Source organism: Stegostoma tigrinum, chromosome 25 (assembly GCF_030684315.1).
Source record: "Stegostoma tigrinum isolate sSteTig4 chromosome 25, sSteTig4.hap1, whole genome shotgun sequence".
Classification (NCBI taxonomy): domain Eukaryota; kingdom Metazoa; phylum Chordata; class Chondrichthyes; order Orectolobiformes; family Stegostomatidae; genus Stegostoma; species Stegostoma tigrinum.
This window is the reverse complement of record NC_081378.1, coordinates 27,478,215-27,499,366: the sequence shown is the minus strand read 5'-3', so window position 1 is coordinate 27,499,366 and position 21,152 is coordinate 27,478,215. Positions and strand designations below refer to the sequence as shown.

At 39.4% G+C, this 21,152-nt stretch overlaps 1 protein-coding gene across 3 annotated transcripts in view; it reads right to left on the bottom strand.

The window, feature by feature from the left end:
* Positions 1–1,185: 1,185 nt before the first annotated feature.
* LOC125463176 (mitogen-activated protein kinase 11-like) overlaps positions 1,186–21,152 on the bottom strand; it is a 47,071-nt gene continuing 27,104 nt past the window's right edge. For 2 of the 3 annotated variants that reach the window (XM_048554047.2, XM_048554048.2), the window contains exons 6-12: positions 20,533–20,580; positions 20,294–20,408; positions 17,767–17,838; positions 16,642–16,721; positions 6,723–6,801; positions 2,517–2,690; positions 1,186–1,514 (exon numbers count right to left, since the gene is read on the bottom strand). In XM_048554047.2, coding sequence (XP_048410004.1) covers positions 1,441–1,514; positions 2,517–2,690; positions 6,723–6,801; positions 16,642–16,721; positions 17,767–17,838; positions 20,294–20,408; positions 20,533–20,580 — 642 coding nt within the window. In that variant the 3' untranslated portion in view covers positions 1,186–1,440. The remainder of the gene's footprint in view (positions 1,515–2,516; positions 2,691–6,722; positions 6,802–16,641; positions 16,722–17,766; positions 17,839–20,293; positions 20,409–20,532; positions 20,581–21,152) is intronic. The other variant, XR_007249772.2, reaches the window with a different exon arrangement.

Below are 21,152 nucleotides of genomic sequence, written 5' to 3'. Positions count from 1 at the left end.
TGGGTGAGTAGTGTAAGCAAGGCCCACTGCTACATTTGAGCCTCTGCCCTGAAAACTGACACAATGTAAGAATGATAGTCGTTTAAATATATTCCCATGGCTATCGATAAATACTGTTCATATCTGCTAGTTTATTTCACCATCAAGGAATTGTTAGAAGGGGGAGTTCTTTTCAATACTTAGTAATTATCTTAAAATTCATATCATCAGAAAATAAAAATAGTTGTGAGGATTCTTGTGATTGAAAAGGAATGCATTTGCTTAGGCTATTACAGTTTTAGATTAATGTATGCTGTAAGTTTTTTTTATAAATCACTTGATTTTAGTTCATAAATATTTCAGAACAATGTTATAAAAGACTGTCACTTCTTCACTTTGTTATGGCATGTAAAATTTAATGCACTTTCAAACAATTATCTTCACCTTTGTGGGTGGGCTCATACGCTGCTTGCACAACTTTTAAGTATTGAAATAGCTAAGGGAATCATTCTGTTCATGCTAGATATAACAAAATAAACTAGTTTGTAAAGAATTAACTTGTTTTAAAACACAATACAGAGGAACCATTACACTCTGTTGTTCTTTTACCTATTGATATAATTATATATATCATTATCCTAGTAACAGCTCTTGTAAATTTGAAGTCCGTAGATAGTGGGAATTTCCTACTTGCACAAGAGTTCTTTGATAAATGTAAATATTTTAGGACCCAACTGTTGATATAACAGTGCTACTAACTTCACAAATCAAACATGCAATGTGCTCTAATTTTGCAAATAAGATGGTGATTGGAATTGACAGTCTCAGTTGAAGAGCTGTCTATTAGCAGAAGCTCAATTGTCGTCTTGGTCATTAATATCCATGAACTTAAAAAATATAGACTACCTAAAATGTGTTTTTCTACCACTAAATAAAATAGCAAAGCATCAAAGGCTTGTGTGAAACCATGCTTAAAATGTACATGTAACAGAGGTGAAGACTATAACATTTTATTTTGAATTTTTCTGATTTTTGGTTTGTTAATCATAAATAATTGATCAGGTTTCAGATAAAGTAAAAGGTATAGTTATCAAGTGATATCTTGAAGACATCTGTGCTTTCAAAAGTTTTGAATGAGTCAGCAAGATTGCCCAACTTTAGCAATAACAACAGGTATTGATATAAACATAAAAAGCCATTGATAAATTTAGGACGAATGCCAGACATGATTTGGTTTATTAACTGTTTACAGAAGAAGTCATGCAAAAAGTCATGGTTAAACCAAATTAAATTTCAAAATACATTCAACTGTTTTTGGTTTAAGACAACGATAACTAAGTTATCAATTTGCTGTGTGATAACCTGTAGAGGTGGTGAAAATGTAGCTCTCCAGCAAGTCATTTACCAGCAGGCAGCTGAAATGCTTTACAATTCTTAACAACGTGTTTAATGAGGCTGCTCCTAGGGTTCCATCTCCATGTTATCCATTGTAGATTGTGGCAACTCAAAGCTGTTTACCTCCTCAAATGTAAGTTCTGTGAATATAAAATTGCATTTTATCTTTTATTATTCACTAGAATAAACCATAATAATATTTAGTACCTCTCATGTTAAAAAATGTAAGTCCTTTATAAAATCACTTTCTAAAGTGACCACAATAATGCAAGATAATTTGTAAAATGTCCTTTTATTTTATAACAACAGTGTACAAATTGTTGTATGTTTGTAGGTCACGTTCCTATAATTGTAGTAAAATAGCACGACTGTGAACATTCCAAAATCTTTAATAAAAGCACAGGTCCCTCCCATACGAATGAAGAATTTTATTCTTACTGATAGGGATTTAGAAAGAAATTTAAATTTGGCAGGATCCAGTTTCGAACCTGATGACTGGTATTGCTAATGATTTCAAAACTGTAATTTTGTGGCAAGGTCTGTTCACAGGGGAAAAAAAACTGGGTTAAATAAAAGATGTCGCTCCCTTTAAGTGCTCTTATTATCCAGGGAAACTTGCTGAGTATAGAATAATGATGTTTTTTTCATTATGCACTTCCGTTGGCTGATGTAAATTATCTGGCTTCGTATTTCATTTGTATTTAACAGCAAGTCTAGCTAATCTACCTTATGCTGTTCCCATTCTCTGGCCTGTGTTGTGACACCTGATTCAATTTTGGGATTCTCATGTTCTCTGCCACAAGTTCTTTTGGTGTATTCTTCTGACAGCCCACAATTGGTGGACATATTGGCATGGAGAGTAGCACTGAAAGAATTGCAAATTACTTTCATTTTGGATCATTTTCCTTTAAAGTGACCTCCTAAACAACAGGACTAATGGCCTTTCTTTGAGAGACGCAATCAATGCCAAAGGTGGCTCAACATTACACTGGTTGGTTCACTATACCCATTTACAGTGACAGAGATGTTCATAGATTGATCCAACAATTGGAAGAATGAGACCATGCAAATTTTTAAATGCCCACTTTATGGAACAATTGAACAGAAAGAGTACATATCTCTAAGTTTCAAATTATACTTACCTTTCCACTCCTCTATAGTCCGTTCCTTATTTTCTATTGAATCATCATATGGTTCTGCTTCTGGTTCATCATCAGGGTCATGGTACTGAGCAAAGTAAGGGTGAGTCAGAGCATCTGTTGCAGTTATCCTCTTATCAGTGTCAAGTATAAGCATCTTCTGAAGCAGATCTACAGCTATGATTGGAAGGGACCAAGATAAACTATATAAAAGGTTTACATTTAACATCTAAATTATATTTACCCCCCCATAATGGTCACATTGCAATTTATGTGTGAACTTCAAACAAATTAAACTAGCACCCACTGCCTTGAAGAAACATTCTTTAGGAGGGAGGGACAGAATAGGTTAATTGAAAGCCAGGCAGGACTTTGCCTTTTGTGCCAGGCCCCCAGTGACTACTCAAATCATAATCATTCCCTGTGTGGAAACTGTCACCCAGCAGATTGATAAACCATCAGACAGACGGTGTGCTCGCTGTTGAATTGAGGATGTTGGGTAGGGCCTTGAAGCATGGAGGGGAGGTGAGAGACCGAGTCATAGAGGGCTCCTTCATTTTGAGGCACCCCCTGTGTACATTTTAAAAGCTCTCATTTAAAGAGGATCCCATCACGGAATTCCCTCCACAAGGTAGCCTGCAGTTGCAAAAAGTCTGCCTGGAGTGCAGGGCCCTCGTGTGCTAAATAACAAACTGCTTTCCTGTGGATGGCCTGACTGTTCCATCATGCCTCGGGACATTTGCAGACATCTGCAAAAGACCATTAAGTTTTTGACATGCCTTAAGGAAGCAAGTAGCCCTTTGGCTGCCAAATCTGCCATTGTGAAAATAACCCAGTGTGAGAGTGTGCCAGCAAACGAGATGCTATCTGCAGGCTCAATTTTAATGGCTACCTGCCTCTGTTAAGACCTACCCTTGTTTTTTGTCATTCAAACATATCTGGCATTGCGCTTCCTCACTACCAGAAACCAAATTTTCTATCTTATATCTTCAGTGTTAACCATTTTCAAAGCAAGTGAGAAATTCAATCTATCCGGCCTTGGCGAATTTCTCAACACCCGATATGCACATCAGAACACTAAACTATTCAACCTCTGATTCTGCTCTTGTGCCTAATGCAATCATTCACACATTACTTTTTTGGTTCAGAAAGCTTCTCAATTGTTAAGCTCCAGGGTCACTGTCCCAGTGGTTACATTAGTCGATTTTTGCACTCAGTTTTAAGATAGTAAAAATGACTGATTAGGTCTACTTCTTAAAAAATATCTTAATACCATATTATCTTCTAATGATTTTCACAGATCTGGGTTAGTTATCTAGAATGGGTACTAGGCTATACATATTCAATACTGTAGGAATACGTGCGTCTGTTTCAGGCTCTCAGGGTGTCACAAGTGGTGAGCCACAGAGTTGTTGCTAGGGCCTCAACTCTTTAAAATTTAGGTAGCTAATTTGAATGAAGGGACCAAAGGTATTATAGCTAAAGTTGCCGATGACACAAAGGTAGTTATGAAGAGGATAAAAGGAGCCTACAAAAGAAAATAGAGAGGTTCAGTGATTGGGCAAAGATCTGCAAATGAGTACAATGTCAGAAAATGTGAAACTGTCCACTTCAGTAGAAAGAATAAAAAACAAAGCATACTATCTAAATGCAGAGGGTCTGCTAAGCTTTGAGATGCAGTGACACCTGGGTGAACTAGTGCATGAATCACAGGGTACAGCAAGTAATTAGGAAGGCAAATAGAATGCTATGGTTTATTGCAAGGGGATTTTGGTGCAAATGAGGTGAGATTATGCTTCAGTTATAGGGGGCATTGGTGATACCACAGCTGGAGTACTGGTGACCTGACATACAGAAGGATGTTAATACATTAGAAGCAGTTCAGAGAATCTTTACTTGACTAATACTCAAAATGAGCAGATAGCCTTTTCAGGAAAAACTGCTCAGGCCATGTCTGTATCCTGTGGGACAAAAGTCAGAGATGACTTAATCGAAACATGAAAAGGTGCTGAATGGGTCTGACTGGGTAGTTGCAGGAAGGATGTTTCCTGTTGTGGGAGTATCTAGAACTAGGTGGTCATAGTTTAAAAATAAGAGGATGCCCATTTAAAACAGAGATAAGGACACTTCCAACAACCCCCCTCCCCCCACTGATGGTTACGTGTCTTTGAAATTTCCTTACTCAAATGGCAGTGGATGCAGAATTTTAATGAACACTCCTCAGTGTTCATTGTGAACATCATCAGAAACTTCAGGTATTGCAGAAATGTTACTGCTTATACCAGTGTGGAGTTGAGTTTCCCTCATGCCAGAAGTACTGAAGCCAACAAAATGACATTAGCCATGGTCATTAGTGGGTAGGGCAGACTAGTGTCAATGTTTATTTTGCCACTGTCTTTGATACTTTTGGATCCAGGAGAGTAAATGAGGCAGACTGCACAATACCAAAGACATGACAAAGGAAGCATTTCAATTTGGATGAAATTTTACACAATACAAAATTTAGAAATAGACCCAAACTCTTGTCCCATAAATAACTGTTGGGCACCTGAAATTTAAATGCTCATTATTACAAGTTAAATTTGAGCTTTTTCAAAAAGATTAATATTTTTCTTTATTCCTGACATATTAAACTCTTTTAAAGAATTGAGCATATCTTGAATTTTGCAGTGACTTTTCTTGCAATTATACTGAGTTTTTTTTAAAAGAGGTGATGAAGCAGACTGATGAAGGCACAGCGGTAGATGTATATGTGGAACAAAAACAAAGTTGCTGGAAAAGCTCAGATGTCTATGTGGACTTCAGCAATGCGTTTGACCATGGTCTGTATGGCAGGCTGGTTAATAAGGCTAGATTGCACTGGATCCTAGAGGAGCTATGCAATTGGACACAAAATCAGCTTGAGGTTAGGAGACAGAAGGTAACAGCAGCAAGTTGCTTTTTGGACTGGAGGCTTGTAATCAGTCCACAAGGATCAGTATTGGGTCCAGTGATTTTTGACACTGATCTCAATGATTTGGATGTGAATATAGGAGGCATGGTTAATACGTTTGCAGATGACACCAAAGTAGGTGCTGTAGTAGACAGTGAAGAGGAATACCTCAGGCTACAATGAGACCTTGATCAAATCAGCTGAAGTGTGGGCAGATGGAGTTTAATCTAGATAAATCTAAGGTGTTGCATTTTGGTAAGGCAAACCAGGGTTGGGCTTATACAGTTAATGATAGGGCTCTAGGGTGTATTGCTGAACAGAGTCTGAGGGGTTCAGGTGCATAGTTCTTTGAAACTGGAGTTGCAGGTCGACAGGGTGGGGAAGAAGGCGTTTGGCACACATGCCTTCATTGGTCAGAACAGTGCGTATTAAGTTGGGACGTCATGTTGCTGCATTGGAAATTGGTGAAGCCATGATTTAGAATACTGTGTACAATTCTGGTCACTCTCTCCTATAGGAAGGACGTTAAACCTGACAGGGTTCAGAAAAGATTAACAAGGGTGTTACTGGGACTGCATAGTTTCAGTTATCGGGAGAGGCTGAATAGGCTGGGGCACTTCTTTCCTGCAGCGTCAGAGGTTGAGGGGTGAAAATAGAGATTTATAAAATCATGAGGGACATGAGTAGGCGACTAGCCAAGCTCGTTTTCCTAGGGTGGGAGAGTCCAAAACTCGATGGCATTGGTTTACAGTAAGAGGGGAAAGATTTATAAAGGACCCATGGGGTAACTTTTTTGTGCAGAGAATAGTGCATGTACAGAACGAGTTGCCAGAGGAAGTGGTGGAGGTGGATACAATTACAGCATTGAAAAGGCATCTGGATGGGTACATGATGAGCAAGGGTTTAGAGGGGTACAGGCCAAATGCTGGCAAATGGGCCTAGGTCAGGTTGGGATGTCTGGTCGGTGCCGACGTGTTGGGCTTAAGGAACTGTTTCCGTGCTGTATGACTCTATGACTACATGACTCTATATTCCGTCAATTATTTTTGAAGTTGTGTATTAAATACATTTCATTCTATAGTAATAAACTATCTTGTGTATTATATGAAGATGAACTTTCAGTTGTGAAATCTGAATGATTAGCTAAGGCTGAGAGTGCACTTATGCAATGACACTGCATTTATTACAAGAAAGATCTTTAAGACCGGAGCCTACAAGTCACAACAATCATTCCCATACAGATTACTTCCATCCAGTTTAAATGCAGAACATCTTACCTAAAGGATTGTCACCATTGAATAGTTCTTTCAAATCTTTTTGAGGCATGTACGGTAAAGATTCAATGTATTTTCTAGCCTGCAAGGAGTTAACAATTTGTTATTTGACTGATTTGCAGTTTGGTAAAGCAAGTCCATGATTTATATTTCGTTCTTTTAGAATAATTCAATGAGAAATACTACAAACTGCAACACTTCCTTCCCTGTAAAAGACTGCCCCAAACATGGTATTGTACAGTCCACCACTCTAAGCAGCCTTCCATCCACTGGCTTCATTCCATACTTTCTGCTGCCTGTGGAAAGCAGGCAATAGAATCAAAGTCCCTTCCCACCCCCGTCATACTCTCTTCTGGCAGGCCACAGATGTAAAATTTTGAATACATGTGTGAACTGATTCAAGAGCAGCCTGTTTCTCGTTGTTATCAGACTTTTGAACAGACCTCTCAAATGTTAATGTTGATCTCTCTCTCTCTCTCTCTCTCTCTCTCTCTGCCACTGTAACATTTTATTCTGGACTCTGTTCTGCTACCTAATGCGCTTTGTGTGGTGTGTTCTGCATGTAGAGCATATAATAAAACACTTTTCACTTTATCTAGGTGTACATGACAATAATAAATTTAAGACAAAACAAGGAATAGGAATGGTAACATTTCAGTGCTGGATTATACAATATGAAAGAATTCTAGCTACAAGTGACCATATGAAGTTTTATCACTATTAATTAACAAAAAATCAGAGTCTAATAACCTGTAGTGTTTGGAGAATCTGTATAGTTAGAAATAAAACAAATCTTAAAGCTCTGAGAAATTATTTGAAACCAATGTTTGAGGAGACTGTAATCAAACCCTACTTACTGGAACAAAGTTAAAATTGCCTCCTACATCCTACTATGCCATTGAACTCTGAAGCAGTGGTAGACAGGAATCGATTATTAGTTTTCTTAAGTGGTCGATATATTTGCGGAAGCAGGCAGATGCCTCTCAAATACACATCTGCTAGAGCCCCGAAATGCAGTTCAGGCCCATTGTGATTTTTAATGTAAAAAATCAAACATCTGACTCAATGTCAAACTGATGAGTAAAATCATATGCGATAACAAGGTGTAGAGCTGGATAAACACAGCAGGCCAAGCAGCATCAGAGGAGCAGGAAAGCTGACGTTTCAGGCCTAGACCCTTCATCAGAAATGGGGGAGGGGAAGAGGTTTCTGAAATAAATAGGGAGAGGGGAGGAGGCGATAGAAGATGGATAGAGGAGAAGATAGGTGGAGAGGAGACAGGCAGGGATAGAACCAGTAAAGGTGACTGTAAATGGGGAGATAGGGAGGATGGTCAGGTTAAGGGGGCGGGATGAGATGTCCTCATTTTTCAAGGACTGCAGCGTTTCCCACGCAACCCCCCACCATGGTCGAGAGTGCCCTTGACCATGTCTCCCGCATCTCATCCCTCACACCCACCTCCCCACAATAACAACCAAAACAGAATCCCCCTCATCCTCACGTATCACCCCCACCAACCTCTGGATCCAACGCATCATCCTCCGACACTTCCGCCATCTGCAATCCAACCCCACCACCAAAGACATTTTTCCATCCCCACCCTTATTTGCTTTCCAGAGGGACCACACTCTCCGTGACTCCCTTGTCTGCTCCACATTCCTCTCCAGCCCCACCACACCCAGCACTTTCCCCTGCAACCGCAGGAAGTGCTACACTTGCCCCAACACCACCTCCCTCACCCCCATCCCAGGCCCCAAGAAAACTTTCCACATCAATCAGATGTTCACCTGCACATCTGCCAATGTGGTATACTGCATCTGCTGTACCCATTGTGGCGGCCTCTACATCGGGGACACCAAGCAGAGGCTTGGGGACCGCTTTGCAGAACACCTCCGCTCGGTTCGCACTAAACAACTGCACCTCCCAGATGCGAACCATTTCAACTGCGTCCCATTCCTCAGATAACATGTCCATCCTGGGCCTCCTGCAGTGCCACAACGATGTTACCCAAAGTTGCAGGAACAGCAACTCATATTCCGCTTGGGAACCCTGCAGCCCAATGGTATCAATATGGACTTCATAAGCTTCAAGATCTCCCCTCCCGCTACTGCATCCCAAAACCAGCCCAGCTCGTCCCCGCCTCCCTAACCTGTCCTTCCTTCCACCCATCCCCTCCTCCCACCTCAAGACCCACCCCCATCTCCTACCTACTAACCTCATCGCACCCCCTTGACCTGTCCATCCTCCCTGAACTGACCTATTCCCTCCCTACCTCCCCACCTACATTCACCTCTACAGGATCCATCCCCATGCCTTTAACTTGTCTGTCTCCTCTCACCTGTCTTTTCCTCTATCCATCTTCTATCCACCTACCTCTCTCCCTATTTATTTCAGAACCCCCTTTCCCCTGCCCCATTTCTGAAGAAGGGTCTAGGCCTGAAACGTCAGCTTTCCTACTCCTCTGTTGCTGCTTGGCCTGCTGTGTTCATTCAGCTCTATACTTTGTTATCTCAGATTCTCTAGCATCTGCAGTTCCTATGATCAGTAAAATCATATGGATTGGTTTCAGAAGCCGGCTGGAAAGCACTGAAAGAAATAATGGTGGAATTCAGATCATAGGGATCTGTATCATTGTTTCTTTGAGGGGATTTCTGAGCTTGAAGTCTCCTTGCTTCTGATCTTTTCCTTGTGCACCTTGATTAAGCTCTCACAGCTTAGAACAGCAAGCATGATAATTTCAGTGTTTTGCAGGAAGTGCCAACGTGATCAAGAGGGATTTGCTTCTGACTTGTCTTCCTGTTTGCATCACCTGAAAGTAAAAGCGTCAGTGAAGTGAATGCAAGCTTCTAGTAGAAGGGCATGCCTGCTTTTAATACGGTTCTGAAAGCCCACAAGAAATGACTGCCTGGAAGTGGTTGGGCTGCCCATTCCTGATGTAACTGGATAGGAAACCTGCCAAGCAAATGCTGAAGAAAAAAGGAATTAAAATATTACTGGTGTGAAATTTCTGACAGAACGTGTTTCTCTCTTACCCTATCAGCCCACTCTAATTTAAAAACCATTTTAGTGTCATTCAAGCTAATCTCCAGAAAAGGGCACGAATGGGTATCCCAGACAGTCTATTTCCTAACAGGTCATTTACTGAAATATCAGCTCGCAAAGGGATTTACAGCCTTACTGGCTAATGCAGAAATGAGAGCTTTCCATCTGCAAAAATCTTAACACAAATCTAAGGGGGCTTTTGCAATCTTGGTGAGGGTGAAGAGAATGCTGGTAGCGGTGGAAGCCAGGCAGAGATTGTGTTCATTGCATCTATAATGTGCTGCCCAAGAACTGAGGTTTGGAACAAGAAATTTCCTGCCAACAACCAAAGTGAGCTTTGTTCCAATATAATTACAATTAGATAAAGATGAAATTCGATGGTCAGGATGTTGGATTTTGTCCTGGTGCTGCAAAGCATTTTAAAGTTGTGCTCTGATCCAGTCTGTTTTGTTTCTGGTTTTTAAACTGCGCAATAAACGTTACCCTTTTGTTATAAATATTTTTGGCACCATTCACTTAATAAATTTAGTGGGTATATCAGTTTATTTGTTTAGATACTCCTTCAATTCAACTGCGTGTTGTTCTCCTTTTAGAAAGCTCACTGCATTAGTGCCAGTTAGAAGAGAAGCAGGAGCAAAGAATGAATGATTACAGGTTAAGCAGTACTCAAGGTGTGCTCACTGTGCCCTGGTTTTCTGCCACCCATAAATCTGTACCTGTTAACAGGTGCTTCCATTGGGATTCAAGTCAGGTTTTCTAAATAGTGTTTACTGATGATTGATCTGGATTATGAAAGGCAAATACTGCTCCTGACTGCCATAGCAATTGGGTTAAGGGAGACGCAGAATTCATTACCATCTCAGCCAGGGAGGACAATATGCCTGGGACAAACAGGAAGGAAAGGGGTTGACATTCTCTTTTAAATGAGTTAGTATTTTTGAGTGGCGTGTGCTCTTGTTGCATGAATACTATTTTTAATTAAAGTATGACTCTGTCACAGCAGTGTGATCTTTTAAAAGAATTTTTCCAGTGAGGCCAGAATTTATGGAGTTTGGGTAGTCACAAGACCATGAAACAGTTGTGCCAGTTACTTAGATTCGAATTTTGCAGATGGGCATTGTGGGACAGCACAAATGAAGAAAGAAAGAGTTTGATCTCCAAGATAACAACTGGGCTGTAGTTAACAAATTTTATTGGGGTGAAGCCTGAAATGAAATCCTTGGGAGCTATTGCATTAAAAGACATTTAATTTTCATTAACGCTTGTGGCAGAAAATTGTTGCCACACTTTGCATTAATGATTAGCAACCATACATTTTTCACTGTGCTAACAATGGCAAGCACAAGCATTAGGATTCCTCTTTCAAACACTGCTTTGTACAATGTTTGTCAAAAATGGACACGGTATTTTGAAATTTGATTACTATAAATTGCCAACAATTTCCCTCCAGAGAAACAGTGCACATGGAATTCCATGGTCGGCCATCCAAAGTCACGCAGCATAATTGGGACAACCCACATGCAAATCCAATCTCCCATGTGTTTCCAGTAGGATAGACTTTAATGTAATTTAGGTTGCGGCTTTGGCTTGATCACCTTTTTGTGGTCTGGGAGGCACGAATCACCATGAATGAGCATCAAATCTACGCTTATCCATTGCAAATGAAGTCTGCAATGGTGGAATGGGGATAACTCTGCATACATCCACAAGAAAATAGATAGTTTAGGTTTTAGGTTTTGAAAGCGATGTTAGGCAGCATTTGTGACTGATGTCCAGATAACCGTAAACATTTTTCATTTTCAAGTTCACGCCTTCTAAACCAACTTGCAGTGATAAGTGAGCGACACTGTCTGTGTCTTTGTGGGTGTCTAGGGATAAATTCAAACATGCATTAAATCCTTGCCACAATGTGAGATACAGTTTCTGATTCACCAATGAAATGCAATTCTAGAATTTTAAAACCATGGGAACCATGGAAAATTACAGTTCACAAGCTACCATTCAGCCCATTGCATCTGCTGCTGGTGAATAATCTAACTGCCCATTTTGCACCCACACCAGGTCTGTGGCCTTGTACATTACAGCACTTCAAGTAAAAATCCAGGTTCCTCTTCAATGAGTTGAGGGTTTCCACCTCAACCACCAAATTGGGCACACTCTAGACGAAAATGTTTTTCCTTTTACTGGTCACCTTAATTTTGTGCTCCCTAGTAACTGACCTCTTTCCCCCAGCAGAAAACAAGTTTTCACTGTCTACTCTATCCAAGCACCACACTCCCACCACATTACTTTGAACACCTCAATTACATCACCCTTCAAGTTGCCCCTATTCTATGGAAAACAATGCTAGCCTATCTAATTTTTGCTCATAATTCCAATTTTTAACCCTAGCACCATTCTCATAAAATCTTCTCTGTGCTCTTACTGCAACAATTTTATCCTTGTAATTGATGACTGGAACTGTATACAAAACTTCAATTATGGCCTGACCAATGACTTACATAGTTCTAGCATTCCTTCTTTTGTATTTAATATTTTGCCCAATGAAAGAAAGCATCCAATATATCTTCTTTATCACTTTAACCACCTGTTCTGCCACCTTCAGGGATTGGTGGATATGCACTCCACGTCTCTCAGTTCCTCTTTCTCAATACCTTCCCGTTTATTGAGTATAAACAAGTTCTTGAGTTTACTTTTACTGTATATACAAAGCAGCAACATTGTACCTCATTGGGGTCAGGTTTCAAAGTAACATCCTTCTGTCTGAAGATTACTTAATAAATTTTATGTTCTCCCCAGATCCCGTCAGATCTTTTCAAAATTCAAGGTCTTTTGTCCTTTGCAGATTTTAAAATTCAGATTAGAATTTGAGTTTGGGTAGTCTTATATTGTCAACATGCTGACAATTATTTCTGATTAGTCACTAATCAACTTAAAGAATTCATGTTGTTGTGTTGTTAAAAAGTGAAGGATCTGTTCATGAGCTGCTGGTCCATTTTCTTGATTATTTATTTAGAATTTGACACAACACCACATTATTTCCATATAAATAATTGATGTGGAAACAAGCTCTCAAGTTTTTAAAACAAAATCCAGGATAAGATTTTAATGCTGTTGAGAATAAACAAAGACCAGTAATGTTTATGCAAGCCTTCAGGTCAACATATTTCAAATAACTGAGTCATGAAATGTTATGGAAATGTAATAAGAGAGGAAATGTAAATTAAAATTAAAATGACTTGGAGGACGTGAGAAGTAAGTCTATCAGGTTCTAATACCAGTGAATGCATTTGCAGACCTACATTGGCTCCCTATTTAAACAATGTTTCAATTTCACAGTTTCACTTTTGTTTTAAAATCCAAATCCCGATCCGTCCACACCTCTGAGACCTCCTCTAGCCCGACAACTGTCAGAGAGAACTCTCCACCTCTTCTGGCATTTAAAACAGTGCTGATTTTAATCACTCCTCCACTGATGCTGTGCCTTAGGCTGTCTAGGCCCAAAACTCTGGAATTTCCTTCCTAAACCTTTATACATTTTTCCTTTCTTAAAGACACACCTTTTAAAAACTGATATCTTTGATCAAAGTTTTGAACATCTACCCTAATATCTCCTTTTTCAACTTCGTGTCATATTTTGCCTGTGTAAAGCACCTTGGGATTATAAGAAACTAAGACCCTTAAGAGATAGCTATTTTCCACATAATAAAAATGTTATGAAATTTGCATTGATGATTCGACTCCAAAGAAAGGAAATCGATGCTTACAACAGTTCTGGAAATTTCTAGGTCACTAATTGTGTCAGGTTTCCACACGAACATTCTAAGTTAACGAAAATGGAACATGGGTAATCTACTCTCCATGTAAGTGTTTAGAAAAAGACAATCCTGGCATAATGTATATTCAGCTTGAGCAAAGAGGGAGATGACTATCCTGTCAGTGCGTAGCCTGTCCTGCGCTGCATTTATTGTATAATCTCCTAACCGCCTAAAAATTATGATTATTAACAAGTACTCAGCATTGGGAGGGGCACGGCTTCTCCAACAACTATCATCTTCAGATGGAAGATGGCCGAGAAGAGGAGGAGGAAGCCACACAGAAAAGTTCCCTAACACTTTGAATCGAAAGCAGGATACTGCCTCCACAGTTCTTATGAGATCAACACAAACTGTGCCAACTGTCTGTGTGTCCTCCGCTATCACTGATCAAACCCTAATTGTCGTGAGTCATATAATTGTTCCCTCGGTTTATTAAATTTAAGCAGTAGTTTAATAGACAACTGAAAATTACTTCTGAATAGGAATTGGGTAACTGGTCCCATATCCCAAAATCTAATATGTTTTGTTTTGATAAAGGTGATACAGAAATATGTCATTAAAGACAGAAAATGAATATTCACTAATCATGTCATGGTTTTGCCAAAATTGTTCAATTAATCTCAATTGAATTAATCCACTTTTTACTAAATTTTTTTCCTACTTTCCTCAATTTTCACTCTTTGATTTTTAGTGCTCCATATTTTATTCTTGCTGTCACACCCTTTGTTCCCTGTAACCCTTCATTTTTCTTTCCAATTGTACAATATTCTTTTGTTACTATTCCCTCGCTTCCCCACATCCAGCTGTATCTGCAACCTCTATTTTTTTTTGGTAAAAAGCAATGAAATGGTAAAAGGAAAAGCCTGTTTCATTTTCAGGCTCCCTCATCATGGACCTCCAGGCTCAAACAGGAATCCGAACAATTCAGACATGATTCAGAAGCCACCATAGTGAGCTATTGATGTTCTCGGTGTGATCGTTTTGTTTTACTTAAGAAAATATTAAAACTTTATCTCTACCACCCCTTACAGTGTAAAGGCAATGTCACTGTCCACAATCCAGAATCACAGGCTTATGTTCTTAGGACATCGGTAGGACGCCATGGCAGATGGTAAAATTTAAATTTAATAAAAAACCAAGCCTAATAATGTTAACAGCCCACCTCATTCACAAATATGCTTTGCGTGAACAGAAATCTGCCCTCCTTACCCAGTTTTGCCTACATGTGACTCTACCCACAGCATAACCCTCTCTGGCAACTGGGGAAAGTCAATAAGTGCTGGCCTAGTCAGTGAAGCCTGTATCCCCATTAAGAATTAAAACAAATCCAGGAAAAATAAAATGAATCTCCAAACCAATGGCAAGGTATTGTCTTGCAATGATTATTAATGGAGTTGTTTTCAAGCCAGCTCTTCATTTGGCAGGTTAACTCATCTTTAACCGTTGCTGAGGTTTTAAAAAAAAGTAATTCTTAGGTTGTCCCAGCAGTTTATTTTATGGAAAGCCAAGATTTGAGAAAACATCGTGAAACAGTGCATTTTTATTATTATTGTTATAGGATAAGGTAACTAGTCAATTCAGAATTGTGTGAAGTCTAGCTAATTTAGTTTTCAGGTCACTTATGTAAAATCTTTGAAAATATCCAAAATTTTCTTTTTATATTGAAGCAACCCTGAGCCCAGGAATGTGTCTGACTGGATGTGTAGTGTCATTCAGACCATTATTGCACTCAGGAACACTGTGCGGTTAACGAGTGGAACAGATGAAACTCAAACTCTAAAGCTCTGAGGCCATGTTCTCAATTCATAAATAGAATGAACATGTTCCTCTTTAGCAATGGGCATGATAGCACGGCAAGAAGTGTGGACGCCTTTACTGCAAGATCAAACGCACTTTGCAATCTTCTGTCCACCAGAATAAGATGGATATAAAGGCATGAGTCGCTTATGTCGGAGAGTCATGACAGTGTGGAAAGCACTACTGGAGCAACTGATTGAACTAGAAACCATGTGAAGAATATGTTCGATGGGTGATCGAAATTTGGGGATAAGATTGGCAAATGGGATGAGAATAATGATTTGAGTAGGAGATAAAACCAACATGAACTGTTCGTGCCAAAATGTTTGTTGCAATTGCTGAGTACGTGTAAGCAACATTTGTTGCTGGAAACTTTGAAGACAAATTGAGTTGGTCAATAATTTATCAAAAATAAAAATACACAATAGAAGAACCTTGATTGCTATGTATATTATGAGCTGTGTGCAAATTGGTGTTGCCTAAATTCTAACGGTGTCTACCCTCTGAAGATGCTTTATCGAGTGTAATGAGTGTTGGGGTGTACTGAGGTCAAAAAAGCAAGGTGCTGTGAGATTGCGAAGCTGTCATTTACATTTATGCTGTGATAATGGGAACTGCAGATGCTGGAGAATCCAAGATAACAAAGTGTGGAGCTGGATGAACACAGCAGGCCAAGCAGCATCTCGGGAGCACAAAAGCTGACGTTTTGGGCCCGAAATGTCAGCTTTTGTGCTCCTGAGATGCTGCTTGGCCTGTTGTGTTCATCCAGCTCCACACTTTGTTATCTATTTACATTTATGCTGCCCATTAGAGGGAAAACATTTATTTGATGCTTTCAAGTTTTTTTTCTTTTGTGTGCATTAGTCTGAATTTTGTCTGAATTTCAGGTTTGGTCACAGCAGGAACTAGTACAATCGCTTACAGAAACCCGTCCATTAGGGATTCCTGTGGCTGATTGTAACTTTGCAAATTCCTGCCTGAAGTGTGCTTCTGTTCGACAGGCCTTATTTATGATGGCTCATGTTTTTGAACAGTCTGTTAACACATTCCAAGGATCACATGAATATTACCAATTAGTTGTCACAATTACCTTGGAATAATAATTTAGTAAAAGCATGTTGGACAGATAGGACGAAAACCATGTCTATCCAAAGCAGAATTTTATCAAAAATGTTACTATTTACTTTCCACCGGGTGACTATATGCAGAGATAAATGACTTCCCATTTGAACAGTTTTTACTGTTAGAATCAAACACACACTCACATGTTCTGAAGATATCTTTTTTAGTAATTCAGTGCTTGGTGTTCCAACAACTTCCATTATTCGCTTCAGTTGATCAATATCTGTCTCATTATAAGAAAGTATAGAGGAGAAAAGAGAATGCTCTTGTTGACAAGTCACAATATCTCTGCAGCTTAAGTTACTCTCGATATAATTTCATCGAATATACAAGATTAGAAAAGCTTCCTATCTAGAAAAATGAAGATGGTCAAAGTTACAATTTCACTATTAACAGTAATAATGAGAAAAGAGGGGGGCTTTTTTTTAAACATTTCATACCAATCAAAAACTTTTGATCAACTCTAGTTCATTTTGGTGAAAAATTAAAACTGTAGCAATTACCGCTATATTTTGTCATCAGCAGTGGAATTGAGAATGATGCCTATCAGGTGAAATGAAGGCCTTAGGCCAATTTTGTAGCTTTTCTGTAATGGGAATACATTATTGCATCAAGAAGTTGGAATTTGCAGCATTGGGTGGGCGTCATGGTTCCCCAGCTGCTGCTGTTTGCCCTCCCGGTCAGTCTCTGAGCCTCTGCATCTCGTGCCTTGATGATTTGGGAGATGCCATGCTGAACCACTGGCAGCAATCTTCTCTCAGACAGTGGTGTCAAAACGTCTGTTTTTAGGGTGACCTTGAGCCTCTCCTTACACTTTTTCCTCTGCCCAATCTTTTGAGCATTTGTCAATGGATAGCTAGAAGATGAGAACCTGCAATGGGAGACAGGTTTTGGGCATCTGGATACAAGGCCCAGAACTTCAGAGCAGTGCCTTTGATCATGGGACATACAGTTTCATCAGGGTGCTCACATTGTTCCAGCTGTTGTCCTATTTGATCCTTAGAGTTCAAAGTGAGTACTGCTGGTGGAAGCACTCTCGAATCTTACTGTAATGGAAGTAGATGACCCAGGCTTCACTGCAGTAGGGGTGGTGTTTAATACAACAGCTTTAGAGACCAAGAATACACGTATTAAGCTGCATGGATCAGTACTATACCTTGGGTTCAATGTAACTCTGGTCAACTTGTATTTCGACTTCTTTCAGGAACAAGTTATTTTATGTTCATTCCATTTACCAGTCTATCAAACAAACAACTTGTCAAGGATACAATCAGTTCCTGGGAAGAGGGCTTTTCCTTTCAACAACTCTGCCATAATGCATCCGATAGACCAAATATCCACTGTGGAAACAAAACAAAAAGAACTTAGAAGAAAAATACCTGAAACAAGTCCAAATCTGTACTATGTGCATTGGTGCAACAACTTTACCATTACAGACTCCGCAAGTTTTCTTTTCAGGTAAAGTGCTTAACATGTTTTCATGGCTTGAATTCAATACCAATCTAAGCTGTGATTCCTCACTTGTTTCCCTTGGATGGGGAGTCGAGGATTAAGGGGCACAATCTTAAAAATTAGTCATACAAGTTTTGGAACTCTCTCTTTTGTAACAAGCAATAGATTTGCTTTATTAATCAAAGGTTGTGTGGGATAAGGGCAGGTAGGACTATTTAGTCAGTTCACAGATTGGTCTGATCTAACTGAACAGATAAACTGAATTAAGAGCAGACTTCTATTGCAATGTTATATCTTCTAATGGTTTATCGTTCATTTATACCAGCATTGTAAACTGACCAAAACTTGATATAACTAGGTTTGATTTACATAATATCAGTTAGATATCACCTTTGGATTCAAGTGCTTGTAGAAGCAAAATAATTTCTAAATTGAGATAATGGGCTGAATTTTAACTTCAGCATCCTGTTCTGAATGATGGGCTACAATTCTGGGAACCTGACACTGACCCTAGTCGACTCCCTGGAGAAGATTTACAAGAAGGCAGCCAACTGAGCCCCCAGAGGTAGCACAAGGGGGTGCCTGAGGTGCTGGAGGGCTGGCAGCCCCACTGAGGGAGGCTGTCACCGCTGGTGGGAGATCACATGGGCACCTCAAGGGAGGCTTATACACTGTAGGTGACCACAGCTACCAGGACATCGTTGCACAAGCAGCTTCCCTCTGCTCGGGTCCCTCTTGTAGCCATCACAGCCTAACAGGTCCATACAGAGCACTTTGCTGAACGTGCCTCAGACTCATGCCTCACCCTGACCTGTCAGCAGGAGGCTCCACCATTCCGTCTGAGTGAGAGGGCTGCACCTTCAACTGTTTGGGCCTCAAGTGCCAGAACACATTCCTCTCTCTTTCTACCTCTCCACCTCACCTCCTTCCTTTAGGAGACTCATGAAAACATATCACTTTGACATCAGACCATCATCTCCTTATGTGGTTCAGTGTCATATTTTGAGTTCTGCTACTGTAAAGCGCCTTGGGATGCTTTCATACATTAGAGCTAGAGTATGAATCCAAACTGGTAATCACAGACCCAAGGCTTGGATAGCCAAAGTTTGCATTAATCAGCTTTTTTTTTCCAGATCCAAAATCTTGATTGAAAAATGATAGGAAAATATTTTTGATAACTGCTGTGTCTACTTTTACTAATACAGTACAAGCTATTAAATTAGTTTGATGCTGGTGCTATGTTCTTAATGCAGTCAGTAAATCAAAGGATCATTCAAAATCTTAAGTGCCATTGAAAGCTCTTTATTCAAATCAACTTAGCAGCCACCAAAGCCAAGGAAGAGCTCACAGCGAGGCTGGTGGAGACAATGAACATTTGTAAAGGGTTTGATCCATTCTGTGCAATCTGGCCATCAGGTCTCAGAGATTGCTGCAAATGCTCTGCAAAGTTGTTTCTAAGCACTTTCTTCTAAGCAACTGAAATATTTATTGTTCTCAAAATAAAAATTTGCACAAAATACAGAAAAGAATACACATCATAATATCTCTATATACCATATCTACCACTTATCTCTGAAGGCCTGGGCTTGTTGTTTTTGCCTGTTTTGACTGAGCTGAGTTTTGATTGTGCAGTTGGAACATAGGTACTCCATGTAATGCCTCGGTATCGTTCAACCAGCTGTACTGCAGCAAGGTTATCTTTATCGTTCAGTTTCGATTCAAATATTTTCTTAAATGATTGTACAGCAAGAGAGGGTAAAACACTAACACTTTCTCTCACACGTGCACAGAAGGTATTTTTCAACCTAGTCTATGTTTTACTCGGTGCAGTATAAATGTAAACGTAAGAATCAAAACTATAGTTCCATTGGCCTTTCATTATATATGAGAAATGGCATATAGGACTTAGCAGGCATGTCTTGCAGAAAGTCAGAAAACCCAATTAGGCAACTATTATATATTTAATTTGGCATTTTACCAATTCTCTTGAGAATTATTTTTCCCAGATTTAAAGATTGAAAATATGCCCAAAGAAAGGGAAAAAAATTATTCTATCCATGTCTTTAATTTGCAGCTGTATTTATGCCAATTTTTTTAAGCCCCTTATCTAGTGAGCTCCTGGCCAGATGCCCAGATTGGGATGGGAGCTTACATGAAATAGAGTTGGTCCAAACCCAGAGATTTGACTGGTCGACCATTTGTAAAATGTTAAAATCCAAGATCTGCCAGTCCCATGATGCAACACTGTGAATGGTACACTTACTCTGGAGAATACTTAGCGAATCCTTGGCATTGATTCTGAAAATTGAGCAGTGTTTTTAGCAGTGTTAGCATTACTTTTACCTGTCTGATTATAATGCATCCAGTTTAGCATTATTTCTGGTGCTCGATACCATCGAGTTGCAACGTAACCAGTCATCTCATCATCGGTCTGCCGTGCCAACCCAAAATCTAGAATCTGTATGTTAGATAAACAATATAAAACGATATGTTAAGAGCAAGAAGTGGAACAAGAGTAAGATGTAAAAAAAAATTATTCTTAAATTATGCATTAAATAGCATGAGAACTAAGTTATCCTTACTCGTAATTCACAGTCCTCATTTACTGCTAAATTGCTTGGTTTCAGATCCTGCAGAGGGAAAATAATATTTAGCACTATTTCAAACTAATTTAGAAACATCAAATGCTTTCGGTTACATAAACAGATGATATCACGTAGACTCTTCGTTTTCTTTGCAAACCTGCATTTTTCCCATTATATATCTCGATCAATCTTGTAGCACGAAGAAACAAACTCTCTGTTCTGTAGTTTTTGAAAAAAGTTACATAATTTAATTCTTTGTATTCCATAGCTTTAATATTGTTATATACATGAAAACATTTATTGTTACTGTTCCCACTGGTTATAAACATATCCTGTTGACTTCCCAGAAACCAAAGTCTCAAAAGGTGTATATCTTTCTGTGTATGCATTTATTTTAGTCCCCTATCCTGCTTCAAGGACAGTAAACCTGATTGAAATATTTACCTGTCCCAATGTGCTTGAATATTGGGATGAAGGTTTGTTGTCTGCCCCCTGAAGCCTGGCATTTTAATAACGGGCGATCAGTGGGATAGCATTATCCATTCAAAATTCTCTTCCCCCCAGTACTTCTCAGTTACTGTGTGCTATCAATATACTGACAAATACAGTTCACTGGC